General features: G+C 44.1%; 1 protein-coding gene and 1 long non-coding RNA gene across 5 annotated transcripts in view; one reads left to right on the top strand and one right to left on the bottom strand.

Annotated features, from left to right (window-relative positions):
• plekho2 (pleckstrin homology domain containing O2) overlaps positions 1-16,338 on the bottom strand; it is a 30,692-nt gene that overhangs the window by 10,971 nt on the left and 3,383 nt on the right. Inside the window, exons 2-4 of one of the 3 annotated variants that reach the window (XM_088371738.1) lie at positions 14,383-14,532; positions 11,347-11,469; positions 7,331-7,435 (exon numbers count right to left, since the gene is read on the bottom strand). In XM_088371738.1, coding sequence (XP_088227864.1) covers positions 7,331-7,435; positions 11,347-11,469; positions 14,383-14,532 — 378 coding nt within the window. The remainder of the gene's footprint in view (positions 1-7,330; positions 7,436-11,346; positions 11,470-14,382; positions 14,533-16,338) is intronic. The other 2 variants (XM_088371740.1, XM_088371739.1) reach the window with 2 other exon arrangements.
• LOC148400069 (uncharacterized) lies at positions 12,922-14,104 on the top strand. 2 transcript variants are annotated; one of them, XR_015857670.1, is made up of 3 exons: positions 12,922-12,940; positions 13,097-13,220; positions 13,417-14,104. It is a non-coding gene; the product is annotated as an uncharacterized LOC148400069 (long non-coding RNA). The 2 variants fall into 2 exon arrangements; XR_015857669.1 differs by having other exon boundaries at positions 12,924-12,940; positions 13,160-13,220.

Raw genomic sequence — 16,338 nt, forward strand, 5'->3', positions numbered from 1 at the left:
AAAACGATATCCTGTCACTCAGTTCCAGTCATGTTTTTTAACCTGCTGTTAAAAGAAAGGTTGGCAATAAGAACAGCCTGTGGGCCATTTGGATATTAGGAGTAGGATATTTTGTGGTCATATACTTTTTATACTATTCTGACTATTACTTTATGAAATTTGAAGTATTGGCTCATTCTCAACGTTCATTGTCATCAACGTGGACAAATCTATAGCAGCTGTAATAATAATAATTTGTCACCCAGTATTGCTCTATTGAGTTACGGCTTTTGGCAACTGGTTCATTTCCCTCATAATGGTTTGATTGATAATCTCACAAATGATTTCAATGCTGCTGTTAAACGCCTTCGATGTAGCACCTTCACGACTTAAAACTTGACGAGGAGGCTTGTAGCAGATGAAACTCGCACACAAACAATTATGTAGAAATCTTGAGCGCAAATGGCGTGCAACTAAAGTTGAGGTCTTCCGTATGCCATGATGTGACAGAAAAACAAGGAAGCGCTCATATTAGCAAAACCAATTATTTCTCTAGAATTATCGGTTTAAAAAAAACAACCCTCATTTGATTCTGTGGCAAAGCTAACACAACAGCAGTCGACCTTCAATAGCTCGGCCAACAATTTCATGCAATTATTTACATAGAAGGTTCAGTTCATTAGGGATGAGATTACGGACACCGCTCCTAAAACCCAGTCAAAACTTGTGATTACTGAAGTTAATATTACTAAGGCTGACAATCATCTGACAACCGTCTCCCATTTTAAAAAAGGTGTCCCTTGAAAGCCTTACACAACTGGTTAGTGCGGCCAACCAGACAACTTGGTTACTCGACCTGTTAAGGAGGGCCCTAAGAACTATTTCAGATCTTAGGACCCTCAAACTTGAATATCATTAATTTATCACTCTCCTCTGGCCATGTGCCAACAGCTTTTAAAACCACAATTATTCGTCTACTAGCCGGTTTCATATTTACCGTTCATTGTGAAAATTCTTGAAAAGGTCGCAGCGCAACAACTCAATGATTGTATGGTTGCTAACAATCAATTTTAACCTTTCAGTCTGGTTTCAGAGCTGACCACTCTACTGAGACAACCCTTACTAAAGTGACTAAGGATCTTTTCCTCGCTTTGCACTCCGACACCTTTGACACTGTCTATAACAACATATTATTAGATCATCTTGAAATGGGAGTATTTTGGGCTCAGCACTTTCCTGGTTTAGTTCTTACCTCTAAAAGAGGAACCACCGTGTAGTTCATCGCAACGCGACTTTTGAGCTTAGTGATATTACACGTGGTGTCCTACAGGGATGGTACTTGGACCTATATTGTTCAGCATTTACATGCTTCCGTTTGGTGACATTATAAGGAAATATAACATTAGTTTTCATTGTCATGCCATACCTTTGGAAATGACAAATCCGCGGGATTGTCGTGATTTTGAGGCATGTCTTGCAGAGATTAAACAATCGATTTCCTCTCAATTTCTTACTTTTAAACACAGGTAAAATTGAGATGTTGATAATTGGCCCTGCTCGTCATCGGCACCTATTTAAGTACACCATTGTCAGTCTTGATAAATGGACTATATCTTGCCACTCACACTGGTGTATGTCCGGGTGAATGTTTAGCGGTGGTTGAAGGCGCAAACTGTCAGCCTGCGCCAGGATTGCTGTAGCTACTTTCGTATTTTACCACCACCAGAGTCTGAATGTTTGAGCGTATGGATAATGCATCTACTGTGAGTGCTTGGAAAAAAGGCTTCTATAGAAAAGTGCAATATAAACCCAATGCATTATTGTTACAGTGATCCCTCGCCACTTCGCTATTCATCTTTGGCGAATGCGCTACTTTGCCGTTTTATAGGTAACGGGAGAACAGCGTTCAAATATACGCTGATAGCGCAGGGCGTGCCTCTGAGCAACTTGCATCACTGCGGACAAGCGTGGGAAGCGCAGCAGCCAGCCTGTCGAGGCAGGACAACTATGTGGAACACAGACTGTTTATTGAGGGAATGCAAAAAGAGGGAAAAGGAGAAATGGAGGCTGGAACACCAGTAGAGCGGGTACACAAGGCGACTGACAAGCCAGGTGGTTGGCGTGTATGTGTCAAGGCAGACAATCAGCCAGGTGTACCACTACACAGCAGATCAGGCAAACGGGAATCAGGTGGCAGGCATGCGTGTTTCAAAACAGATGTTTCATCAACAAGGACCGACGGTGATCGGCGTCTATATACACACCCTAATCAGCAGGTAACATGGAACAGGAGGAGGCGATCAGCGCCAATTGGCACAAGCAGAACACCGTATTGGCGACGCGCGCCCCCAAAGTCTAGCACGGAGGGCACGTCAGCCGGCCAGCAGGGTGAGAACGGAGGACGTGACACAGCTGCGCACAAAGGAAAAATGCACTGCCGTGCAGAAAGAGTCAGGACAGCACAAATAAGCGCTCATGCCTCTGAGCAATATCCTTCACTGAGGAAAAGCACTGCCGTCCAGGAGTCGGGACGCAGGAAGTCCTCGAGACTATACAAATAATAACTCTGAGCAATGTGCGTCACTGCAGACGTGACTGAGTTCAAACGCAGGAGGCAGCAGCCGGCCACGCGCACCAACCGGTGCATCATCGTGACAATATCATGTGTTTGTTCTTTTATTTACTGTAGAGGTATAATATATAGGGCGGCACGGTGAGCACTGGTTAGCATGTTCGCCTCACAGTTAGGAAGGTGCAGGTTATATTCCACTTTTGGCCTTCCCTGTGTGGAGTTTGCATGTTCTTCCCGTGCCCGTGTGGGTTTTCTACAGGCACGACATCCCACATCCCAAAAACAGTAGGCTGATTGAGCACTCCAAATTGCCCCTAGGTGCGGCTGGTTGTTCATCTCTGTGTGCCCTGCTGGCAACCGGTTCAGGGTGTCCCCCGCCTGCTGGCTGATGACTGCTGGGATAGGCTCCACCACGCCTGCGACCCCCGTGGGGACAAGCGGTATAGAAAATTGACGGCTGGATGGATGGTACAAAATATGCACAGAACATTGTGGGAATGGTTATTAAGGGAATAAGAAAGGTGTATGTAGCGCAAAAGTTTTGGAGAGGGTTTAAAAAGCTTTAATATTGTGTACTGGACCACAATGCAACAGGATATTCATGCTCAATCGTAACACTTTGGTTTCGTTATGCATGGTGTCCCCCGAGTTAGTGTAATGTGATATTTCTGAAGGTGGACACTTTGCATCGCTTGGCAAGGTAAACCACACTTTTAAGTGACTTAGAATACACCCATGCCCTCCTGCGGCCAACAAAAACCACTATGTGTTGGAAATTTCAATACATTGGTATTTAAATTTCTAAATTATGCATATAACATATCTACTTGGCAGATTTTCATTTTTCGTGGGTGGTTTTGGAACACATCTCCCGCAAAATTATTAAATATTATTATTATTATTATTATTACCCAAATTAATTCTGTTATAAATCTCGGTGTTACATTTGACCCTACTCTCTTCTTTCAAAAAACACATTAAGAACATTACTAGAACTGCGTTCTTTTCACGTCCACAATATTGCTAAGCTCTGTCCCGCTCTTTCAACATGTGATGCAGTTTGTTACGTCGCGCCTCAATTATTGTAATGTAGTGTTCTCTGGTCTTTCCTTTCCTAGTATTACAAAATGTATAGTTAGTACAACATGCTGCAGCTAGACTCCTCACAAGGACGAGAAAGTTTGATTATATTACCCTGATACTAGCCAACTTGCATCGGCTTCCGGTCAACTCGAGATGTGACTACATCACACGGTTTAGCGCCTTCTTATCTCGTCGACCTAGGTGTATCATAAATTCTATCCCAAAACCTTTGTTCACAAAAGGCTGGTCTTTTAATAACCACAAGAGCCAAAAAGAAGTCCGTATGTTTGAGGCTATTCTCTATTTGGGCTCCAGAGCTCTGGAATTCCCTACCCACAGATATCAGAGCTGCTACCTCAGTAGAAGCATTGAGGACACGATTAAAGACTTACCGTATTTGCCGGTGTATTGGTCGACCTTTTTCGATCCAAAATCGACCGAAAAAAATCGACCTCGACTTATACACCGAGTCATAAAATTTAACTTCGTATTCATCGCTTCAAATGTGATGGTAACCAAGGCCGTTTCTCATGCATCTCATTGTGCGTTGCACTTAGAAAATTTGAACCGGGCGGCGTGCGCGAGTGCGCGGCCCGCTGGAAGTCGAATGAGACTCCGCGATCTCCTCCGCGGTGCTTATAAACAACCGATCCGCTCGGCGGGGACTATTTTCGGCCACTTGGAGCGTGCGCACGGCCTCCCGGATGTGCCGGGCGGGTGCGCGAGCTCGCCGGCCGCTGGAAGTGGAATGAGGCTCCGCGATCTCCTCCGCGGTGCTTATAAACAGCCGATCCGCTCGGCGGGGGCTATTTTCGGCCACTTGGCGCGTGCGCACGGCCTCCCGGATGTGCCGGGCGGGTGCGCGAGCTCGCCGGCCGCTGGAAGTCGAATGAGGCTCCGCGATCTCCTTATCTGGGTTTTTGTCAAATGATTTGATTAACGGACAATGTTTATCATAAAGCCCTAGCAATATTTTCAGAAAACATTCATATGCCATGTTGACATCTGCTTCAATATACACATCATTCCATCGCTGCTTTTGCAATTCCTGTTCTTTGAGTGTCTTTTCATTTTGTCATCTTTTGAAGATAACTTCCCTTGTTTTTTGCCCCAGTTGTTTTCACATAAACATCATAAAAGAGAAGACTGGCAGATAGTCAATATGTGACTTATTTAGATACCACGAGTTATTTTGCTATACATTGCTTTTTTGTAAATATTATCTGTTAGAGTGGCATGGTGTGCAGTGATTCTGCTCAGTCTGGTAATCAGCGAGCAAAGTCCAAATGTATACATTATATTTATAAAGTCTTCGGTTGCAGTATTTTGATTACCGTATTTGCCGGTGTATTGGTCGACCTTTTTCTATCCAAAATCGACCGAAAAAAATCGGCCTCGACTTATACACCGAGTCATAAAATTTAACTTTGTATTCATCGCTTCAAATGTGATGGTAACCAAGGCCGTTTCTCATGCATCTCATTGTGCGTGGGTGTGCGTCCGTCAGGCTCATCAAACAGCGAGAAACTGAATCATTATAAAGCGTTCGTCGCATTAACACGCATCCTCAGCAACAATTTCAAATATTCTCACCTCAATAACGGACATCGAAAGCCAGACAGCGACGATGACTGCTAGGGGGAAGTACTGGGTATTGAGCGAATGTCGCGCGTCAAGCAACGACAATAACTACCGGTACGTAAACATTCAATCGCCATGTCTAAATGAATGTCGTTGGCACTTAGAAAATATTCGCCAAACTTGGCCAGACTTCCAGGGGAAGAGGCCGAATTTTCACTTGTTCTGGCCGACCGGAGGAACCAGCCGAGGCGGACACTTTACGGCGGTTGAGTCGTTGGCACTTAGAAAATATTCGCCAAACTTGGCCGGACTTCCAGGGGAAGAGGCCGAATTTTCACTTGTTATGGCCGACATGGGGAACCAGCCGAGGCAGACACTTTACGGCGGTTGAGTCGTTCGCACTTTGAAAATATTTGCCAAACTTGGCCAGACTTCCAGGGGAAGAGGCCGAATTTTCTCTTGTGGTGGCCGACATGGGGAACCAGCCGAGGTGGACACTTTACGGCGGTTGAGTCGTTGGCACTTAGAAAATATTCGCCAAACTTGGCCAGACTTCCAGGGGAAGAGGCCGAATTTTCACTTGTTCTGGCCGACATGGGGAACCAGCCGAGGCGCAAGAGCCGTGGGCGAGTGCACGGCCCGCTGGAAGTCAAATGAGGCTCCGCGATCTCCTCCGCGGTGCTTATAAACAGCCGATCCGCTCGGCGGGGGCTATTTTCGGCCACTTGGCGCGTGCGCACGGCCTCCCGGATGTGCCGGGCGGCGTGCGCGAGCTCGCCGGCCGCTCAAATCGAATGAGGCTCCGCGATCTCCTCCGCGGTGCTTATAAAGTGCCGATCCGCTCGGCTTGGAGCTATTTCCGGCCTCCCGTTGGTGCCGGGCGGCGTGCGCGAGCTCGCCAGCCGCTGGAAGTCGAATGAGGCTCCGCGATCTCCTCCGCGGTGCTTATAAACAGCCGATCCGCTCGGCTGGAGTTATTTCCGGCCACTGCGCATGCGCACGGCCTCCCGGAATTTGAACACATTTCGTCAATAAATTTCGCATATTTCTGATTGAATTTTGAAGTTTAATATAATGTAACAATTGAGCTCGACTTATACAAAGGATATATCATAAAATCGTAAATTTCCGTCGAATTTTAGGGGGTCGACTTATACACCGAGTCGACTTATACACCGAGTCGACCTATACACCGGCAAATACGGTATTTTTATGCTCTTGCCTTTAGTTAAACTATGCTGGCCGATTTGACTGCTGTTTTTACTGTCTCTCCTACCCGCTCTAAGGGCAAGGTGACAACCATACTGAAAGTTGCTCTCAAGTTGATTCTACACCAACTGGTCAGGACAAGAACTGAGGCGGACCATCTCCTCGCAGGCGCTGCCATGATGACTGGGGGTGTTCTTGCAGAGCCTCATCTGATTTGATGGATATCTACACTACTTTATTTCAGATTATTTCTTATTATATAGTATGTTGAATGTTGCCCACTCCGTATCCATTGCGGCCTGGTCATCCTGGAAGGGGCCCCCTCCTATCTGCGATTCTTTCTCAAAGTTTCTCATTTTCACCAGTCCGGGGTTTATGTTTTTCCTTGCCCTCCTGGGGGTTATGATGAGGCAATGTAGAGAATATTTGTCAACTGTGGGCATGTGAAGCCCTTTGAGATGTTTCTGTGATTGAGGGGTTTATAAATAACTTGACTTAACAATTTCAAGAAAAAGGAATGTTGTTTTTTGTTTAGTACAGGTCATACAGAATGTTGCAGTGATCAATAAATCAGACGTCATTACTCAACTAGACATTGAGGGGCATATGCAAATTACCGAGGAAATGAGAAAGAGAAAGTCCTTAATTTAATGGATGTGTTATGTCACAGAGGAAGTGGCCACGAGAGCCATTTTTCATCATTTAAAATACATTCACATACAAATGACAGCACAAATCTCAAGTTATTTTACCTTTACAGTATGTCTGCAAGATTGTAAGCACTAAAATCCAGCAATTTGTTGTGAAGGGAGAAATATGTCTCGCTATCTCCAGCGACCCAGACATGAGTTGAGTTTGAGACCCCTTATCAAAAGGAAAACACATTTTATAGTAATTTTACAATACCTCATCCAACACTTTGTTCTTTGCTCGGTTGATCCCATCATTTAGGGCTTGAATCCAAGCCTCTTTTTCCTCTTCAGTCTGTACTTGGAATTTAATATTACGGATCTGTTAATAGTATTAAGAAAGTGGCGTTTAGAGAAATTAACTATCAATTTTTTTTGCAGATATGAAATTTTCTTTTTTGGTTTATAAAAACTGTAGTCAAGCAGTGGCAGAGCCAGGATTTTTTCAATGGGGTGGCAAAGGCAGAAGCTGGGGAGGCCGGGTGGGGTGGGGGGTTGTGAGTCGTAACTGTACAAAAAAAATGACAAAAGCACATTTTACAAAATATGTATATTTTACAAAGTATACATGCTGTACACTATTCAATATACAAGAGTTTAATATACATTCTGCACAAACAAAATAACTTCACGTTACCACCTTGCTCACAACAAACAGAAGCATTAAGAAAAGCAAACTTTTGCTTCTTAATGAAGTCTTCCATATCCACTCTTTGAATGCCAAGCGTTTTCAGAAAAAAATAACCCCTAAAATCCCAGCCGATTTCGAGCATTTTCACTCATTTTGTACGGCCTACAGAATATTGTGTGCTATGGCTATTTCAACACGGGTGGTACCAAATGAAAGATTGGACTCTCTTCTTCAATTAGACAAGAAAGTATGTTTCTAACATACAGTTCTTTAGTTATCACCATTTGAAAATAGCTTGGTTTCACTCGATAAACTCGTTAGCATGTTATTTATGATATAGTTATTGAATAACTCAATATGTTACGTCAGGCACGTTCTCAGTTTCTTGTTTGTGTTTACATATCGTTAGCATATCGTACCTTCAGCCTGTTATTTACTATTTTTTTTATTTTAAATTGCCTTATTTTAAATTGATGACATGTCTGTTACCATTGGTCTCCTACTGGCCAATAGTGTGCTGTAAAGTAATATGGGCAGACAAAGCCCCGTGCTCCAAGTGACGCCGCAAAAAGCCTCAACGCACCGAATATATCCGCAATATTTGTAAGGGATCAGGCAGTACAGCCAAATGCAGAGCGACACTACTTTATTGTGAGAAGGGAAGGGAACGGTGGAGCGCTGGAGCGGCGATCGGACTAGGGGGTTGGCTTCACTGGATGGTGGCTGGTTGATGAACCTGGCGGAGTGACGTTCAGATACGTTCCTCACCGGAGCTGGCCGGCTGCGGGCTGGGAACCACCTGGTGGAACAATCAGCAAGACGAGCGGGCGATTGATGCAGACGGATCAACAAACGTGCCAGGTTGGCAATCGGAGTCAGATGGACAAGGGCTAGTGAGCTAACGAGTGGCATCACAAGACAGACTGACAAGGAAGTGCTTTGCTAGGAGCGTTAAAATAGCCCAGATAACGAGCCGGCGACAGGTGTGAGTGATTCAGCTGATTGGAGGGAGCGTGGCCGAGTGGCAGGTGCCGCAGGCACGTGACAGAACTCCCCCCCCCCCCGACGTCCTCAACAACCGGACCCCAACACCGGACGGGTGGGTGGGATCAAGACTCCGCCGAGGCGTCTAACTCCTCGATGTCGAAGCCGGCTGGGAACCACCTGGTGGAACAATCGGCAAGACGAGCGGGCGATCGAGGCAGACGGATCAACAAATGTGCCAAGTTGGCAATGGGAGTCAGATGGACAAGGGCTAGTGAGCTAACGAGCGGCATGGTGAGGGCACGGTAGCTTGCTGCTTCCTCAACTTCCTTTTCATTTCTCTGTGTTGAGCCAGGGTGGTTTCGTCGGTTTACAGCCCGTTTCGGAGAGCCTGTTGCCATTTGTGACGATCCTGGGCGACGTCTTCCCAGGTGGCTGGGTTGATGTTGAAGGATTTGAGATCTTGTTTGCAGACATCCTTGTAGCGGAGCAGCGGGCAGCCTACTTGCCTTTTGCCTGATTTTAGCTCTGCATATAGGATGTCCTTTGGCATATGACCATCTTTCATCCGACAGACATGGCCCAGCTACCGGAGACGCCATTGCTTCAGCAGGGAGAGCATAGTGGGGAGCTGTGCACTCTCCAGGACTGCACTGTCTGTGATCCTGTCCTGCCAGGTGATGCCCAGTATGCGTCTCAGGCAACGCAGATGGAAAGAGTTTAGCCTTCTCTCTTGATGTGAGTAAAGAGTCCAGGCTTCGCTGCCATACAAGAGTATACTGACGACACAGGCCCTGTACACTTGTACATTTGTATGGATGGTGAGCTTGCTGTTCTGCCATACTCTGGATGTCAGTTTTCCAAAAGTAGAAGCCGGCTGCTGACCTCAGCATCGAGTGACAAATTGCAGGTGACCCAAGATAGGTAAAGCTATTTACAGCTTCCAGTGTGTAGTGACGTCAATGTCTCCCCAGTCATGAACCTCACCGCACTGGTTTGGAGTATGCTTGTAATTTGTGAGGGCGACGCGTTTGTCTTCGAGGATTGGTGCCAATGTTGTTAAATTGGCATCGAACCAGTCGTTTGGCTTTCCCTGCTTTTTGCCAAAGACTGACAGGGCCGTGCTGTGTATGGCATCCCTCAAGCCATCCCAGTACTGCTGGGCAGAGCTGGACAGGTTTGGGTCGGGGAGGGAATCCTCTAAGCCACAGAGGAAGGCTGTATCTTTGGTTGGTTCAGTTGTTTTGTTGCTGTCGATGCGGGGGACTGTACAGTCAAACCTCGGTTTTCGAACGTCCCGGTTCTCGAACAAATCGTAATTCTAACGAAAAATTCGAGATTATTTTGCTTCGGTTATCAAACAAAAATTCGGAGGCCGAACCTTGCGAGAAGAGCCGAGAGTACCCGAGAAAACCCGACGCGCGGCCCGGATGCCGACTGACTCCGTTCGTTGTTATTGTATTTTTATTACTTTGAGGATTGTATAGACCCCTAATCATGCCTTCAAAGAAAGCAAGTGGGAGGAGTAAAGCAATCCTAAAACACAAAGACGCTCTTAAAGCAATGCGACAGTGAGCGCCCGGCACGCTGCGGTGGCGCGATCGGACCAAATTAAGCTCCCTGCGTACTGAGGTCCACTTAAATTTTGGAAAGTACATCAGGACTTTAAAAATATTTTCTAAATTTCAACAACGACTCTGTCACAATAATGCGACCAGTGCGGTGCAGTTGCGCAGTCGGCGCCGCGCTACGGTTGCGTGTTCGGCGGTGCGCTGCAGTTGCGCGATCGGACAAAATTAAGCTCCCTGTGCACTTAGGTCCACTTAAATTTTGGAAAGTACATCAGGACTTTAAAAATATTTTCTAAATTTCAGCGACGGCTCTATCACAATAATGCGACCAGTGCGGTGCAGTTGTGCGGTCTGCGACGCGCTACGGTTGCGTGTTCGGCGGTGCGCTGCAGTTGCGCAATCGGACAAACATGTGCAAATGAAAAAATGCTTTAAAAAGGTGGTTTTTTTGTCCCAGAACGGATTGAATTTTTTTCCATTATTTGTAATGGCAAAAATAGATTCGGAATTCGACCGATTTGCTTCTCGAACCACCTTCTAGAATGCATTGTGGACGAAAACCGAGGTTTGACTGTATATCACTTTCACAACGGCTACTACACAACTCAAATACTGAATTGGCTATTAAAAATTAATGCCGAACTCCAGCATGCCCATGACCCCGTGGGGACAAGCGGTATAGAAAATGGATGGATGAATGATTATATGCATTTTGGAGTCAATTATTTTTAAATATGCTCAATTTCTTGATGGTAAAAAAAAAACAGTTTGCTACCATTAAAACTATTGGTGAACGTCTATTGGACGTCTTTGTGAAAGTTTGTGACCTTGAATAAACCCTGACAAAGAAAAAAAAAATCAATATTCACTACATTTGCAAACATTCGCAAATTTCGTTCCTGAGTGGGATACGAGCTTAAGGCTAAGATCAAGGCCGGGTCCAAGATAGACTGGTTTCCCTTTGACCTGTCACTCAATCCGCACTCAATACATTGAAATCATGTTGTTGTACTGTTGTCATTTCACCTTAAAATTCTTTTAGCTTACCTCATTTCCAGACTTCGGCGATCGAATAAGGATCAGTCTGTGTTTCCTCATGAATAGGCTTTTTAATTCATGACATTTATCATAGTTTTGTAGGTCAAGACTTTCAATGCAGTTTATGAGGTCCTGTAACACAAAGCATGTATTATTCATCAATTCAATTTTATCAATAAAATTCAGAGAGTGTGGGGAAATCTACAGTATACTATAGTATTTTGTATTGCTATTTTGGCTATATTAATTTTAAATAATTTTGATAATACATCAAACTCAACACCTACATCACTACATCTAACCTGACATAGTATATGGCTGCCCTAGCTAATTCTATGGGCCTTATTTTTGTTTTGGGTGCAAGTCTAGCACAGAGCTGTCTGTGCGCATGGGTGAAGTTTTCTTTCATTTGGTATTTTGCTAGACGTTGTGCTGGTAGAATTCAGCGAAACAGGGTGTTTGCACCTTTGTGGCATAGAAGTACACTTTTCCGAGCCAATTCGCACCGTGTCCCTCATTTGCATCAAAATCACTGCGGTCGACGCACAAATCTATGTCCTGACATTGCGGAAACAAAAGAATCACTATTTGAGGATTGTAGCCACAGCCCCAGCAGGTTTGGCTTGGAAACGCAGAGCACTAACCGCTAAGGTCGAAGTTGGAAAGTACAACAGAGGTTTGTATGATTGGCATCTGTTAAACATTTTCATATTTGGACCTCTCAGCAAGAACATGCACATTAATCTATTCAAGATCAGTTGATAAACCCATACAATGACAATGACCGTATTTTCCTGACTATAAAGCGCAGTTTTTTTTTCATAGTTTGGCTGGGGGTGCGACATATACACAGGAGCGACTTATATGTGAAATTATTAACACATTAGGACTTGATCATTAACACATTACCTACTTACTAGTAGTATATCACTTATGTTATTTTATAGTGTTATTTTCACACTAAACCGCATGAGGGCGCTCTAGGCCTGTGGAATAATTGGAACTGCATTTGACGATGAGTCTGAATCCATCCACTGATTTCTGGAGTCAGCGGCGTTGTTTATAAGTGACAGAGGACGAAGATTCCGATGGATTTAATGATTTGGAGTGACACAAATGATTCAATAAACTTGTTATTTATGTTATAGTTATTTGATATGTGGTTTATATATAGTTATATCAGCCTGTGGAATATATGGAACCGCAACTGACGATGAGTCTGACGTCTACTTCCGGAGTCAGCAGTGGCGTTGTTTATAAGTGACACAGAGAACAAAGATTAGGAGGCGGCAACCAGCCATGCACACCAACCAATGCAGAAGGAGTCGGGACGCATGACAATATACCGTTTGTTCTTTTATTTATTGTAATGGTACAATATATGCACAGAACAGTGTGGGAATGGTTATTAAGAGAATAAGAAAGGTTTATGTAGCTGTAAACGTTTTGGGGAGGATTTAAAAAGCTTTAATATGGTGCACTGGACCACAATGCAACAAGAGATTCATGCGCAACCGTGACTCACTTTGGTTTCGCTTTGCATGATGTCCCCCTGGGTTAGTGTAGCGTGGCAATTCTGAGGTTGGGCACTTTCCATTGCTTGGTAAGATAAACCACACTTTTAATTGACTTACAATACACCCATGCTCTCTAGCGCCCATCAAGAAACACTATGTGTTGGAAATACTAATACATTGGTATTTAAATTTCTACATAATGCATATATCGTTTCTACTTCGCGGATTTTAATTTTTCACAGGTGGTTCTGCAATGCATTGCCCAAACTGTCAGGGTCTGGGAGCCTTCTCCTCTTTTTCCACAGGTGGCGTCTGTTAGCAGAGTGGCTGAGGACCCACAGGTGTTGCCGATTGAACCTCATTAAGGTGAAGCTTTTAAGGAGCTTGCTGCCGGCAACTCCTCGCCTGAGTGTTGCTCATGTGGTTGCCTCCAAGGCTTTGGATTTGTGCGCCGATCTGCCCTGCTTGCTTTCCACCACTTCGCCTGGCATTCCTATCTGCCCGGTTGCCCTCCGCCACGTTCCTATCGAGCCATCTGATCAACTCTATTGCTGTCTTCCAGCCCCTAGATCCACCCTGCTGACCTCCCGGCAGAATCCACTCCTCCCTGGTGGTACTTTGCTCTCTCCAACTTCTGAAGGATCAGTTCTGTTGCTCCTGTCCTGGACCCTCAGCTCTGCTATTCATCCCCCTTTCAATAAACACTTAAAATTCTCCTCAGAATCCTGAGTGTATTCTGCATGTGGGCCAAATCAGTCGCCAAAACCATGACACAAACGAGGGATCACCGTATTTAAAAAGATATGCAGTAAATATTGACTACAATTTGGAGTTACACTATTAACCTATCAAAACCATTTTCAATTTGCCTATACATACTAGATACTTATAATTTTCTTGATGTACTCGGTATTAAATGTAAGAGATTTTCTAAATAGACTATGATATGTTCTCATAAAATTTTATTGAATACTTATTTGTATCATATATCAAACATTTTAGATTGTAGATACAAAACGTATGTGGAACATGAGTTTGAAAATCCCTATATGATTTATGGGTTACATGGCTCAGTGGTAGAGCAGTCATCCAGTCACCAGAGGGTTTGGCTGGCTGCCTGAGTCATGGTTCATTGTGTGCTTGGGCAAGACAGTTTACCCACCTTGCCTGAAGTGCTACTCACATTGGTGTATGAATATTTGGTGGTGCTCGGAAAAACCATAGTCGCGCACTGGCAGCCATGCTGTCAGCCTGCCTCAGGGCAGCTATGGCTACTCACGTAGTTTACCACCACCAATGGGTGAATGGGTGAGCGTATGAATAATGTGAGCCCTTTGAGTACAGGCTTCTATAGAAAAGCGCAATATAAATCCAACGCATTATCATCACTTTTAGTATGAAAGGGGCCATAATTGCTCTGATATTGTAAAAGACATTAAAAAGATAATACTACTCTATTTATGTAAGGACAATATGATACTTTCCACATAGTATATAAACCATACAAGGGAATGACAACATACTGTACCTCATTTTGATATACAGCAATAGCAGTCTTGTCAACATGGATGTAGCTGTCTTTATAGCTAGCCAGCAGTCTGCAAGGAGCCTTTTTAACCCACCCAGCCTTACCAAGGAATTCAGGGTTGATAGACGGAGCTTGGTGATCAAGTGTAGCCTTCAATGATAAAAAATGCTCAATGTTATATATACAAATGTTTCATTAAAATGCACACATAGTATTGTATCTTTTAAGTGGATACCAAACAAACAGCTCTGTTAAGCGGCAAATATAAAAAAATTAAATACCTAAGGTCACTTGCATACCTACGCCACACATATTGTTTACCGTAAATTCTGGACTATAAGACGCACCTGATTATAGGCCACACCAGCTATAATTAGGGAGAACTCTTGTTTTGTTCACATATAAGACGCACCAGACTATAACTCGCAGGTGTTTTAATGTTTATCATTTGTAAGAGAATATACACAAGATGGTTCTTTGGGGACGCGTACCTTTTAAAAGTCCCCCCCAAAGTTAAAGTCCCAATGATCGTCACACACACATCTTGGTGTGGTGAAATTTGTCCTCTGCATTTAACCCATCCCCATGTGATTTTGATCCATCCCCTGGGGGAGAGGGGAGCAGTGAGCAGCAGCGGTGCCGCGCTCGGGAATCATTCGGTGATCTAACCCCCCAATTCCAACCCTTAATGCTGAGTGCCAAGCAGGGAGGCAATGGTTCCCATTTTTATAGTCTTTGGTATGACCCGGCCGTGGTTTGAACCCACAACCTTCCAGTCTCAGGGCGGACACTCTACTACTAGGCCATTATTAACATAACGCATATTGACAAAGATGAAGAAGCTCTGTAAACTTGCAAACATACAAACATGCATAAATCTCCGCGATGTCCATAATAAACTTAATGTGCAGGGAACACTAGCAACACACAACCAATAATAAAATTGGACCACTTACAGGGGTAAAGTTTGCCATGCGATACGAGCTACACCTAAAGCTTCGGAGAAGACATGACCCGGGGAAAAAAATACTGAAAAGGTTAATGCGACAAGATGTCATCAACAATAGCCCAGTGGCCTCGAGTGGCCAGAGAAAACTCTACAATAGATGCTGCAGCTCTATTTCCTTTGTTAAGAGCCAAAACGACTGCCTTTAACTTAAAAGCTGCATCATATGCATTTATTTTGTCCCCTCTAATGAGGGTTGGTGTATAAAAGCTTCCTTACTCCAGTAATGTCCGTCTTGATATCGTTCTGTCTCTTGTTCGTGTCAATTGTGCGGCATTATTTGCCTGGCAGACGGACATGTGATCAACACAGTACTTTTCTCCCAGTGACCGTGTGTCTGGTCACATATCCCTCCATTGAGCAAAGCAGTGCTGCACAACAGCTGTCCAGTACCTTTTTACTAATGAGTGTATTAGACATCACAAAAATCACGAAAAATCCATAGATATGCCGCACCAGACTACAAGCCGCAGGGTTCAAAGCTTGTGCAAAAATTAGCTGCTTATAGTCCGTAAAATAGGGTATACATGTAATAATAATTGAAGAAATGGGGTCGAAATACAAAAAGTCCTGCCTAGTTACAAAAACAGATATGCTCAAATCTCATTGAATAAAGTACATAAGCAGACAAGTATATTCACATATTAAATCTATAAAAGAAAAATTTTAATCATATAATTATATCTTCACGCCAAATCAATAAAGAAGACATAACTAGACATTTTTGATAGGTGGTAATGACAAATGTTTTGATAACTTTATGATCTGATTTGTATTTCTGTGCACTTTGAAATAACAAATGTTTTTTGATATATTGCCTGAATAGCTTAATGACCCTTAAGGAACTGTTTAATGCAGACCTGGGCAAAACACGGCCCGCGGGCCACATCCGGCCCTTTGTGCGTCCCTGTCCTGCCCACATGAGGCCAATCGTAAATTATATTTGATTA

This window comes from Syngnathus floridae, chromosome 3, assembly GCF_059516105.1.
Source record: "Syngnathus floridae isolate MCC-2025c chromosome 3, RoL_Sflo_1.0, whole genome shotgun sequence".
NCBI lineage: Eukaryota > Metazoa > Chordata > Actinopteri > Syngnathiformes > Syngnathidae > Syngnathus > Syngnathus floridae.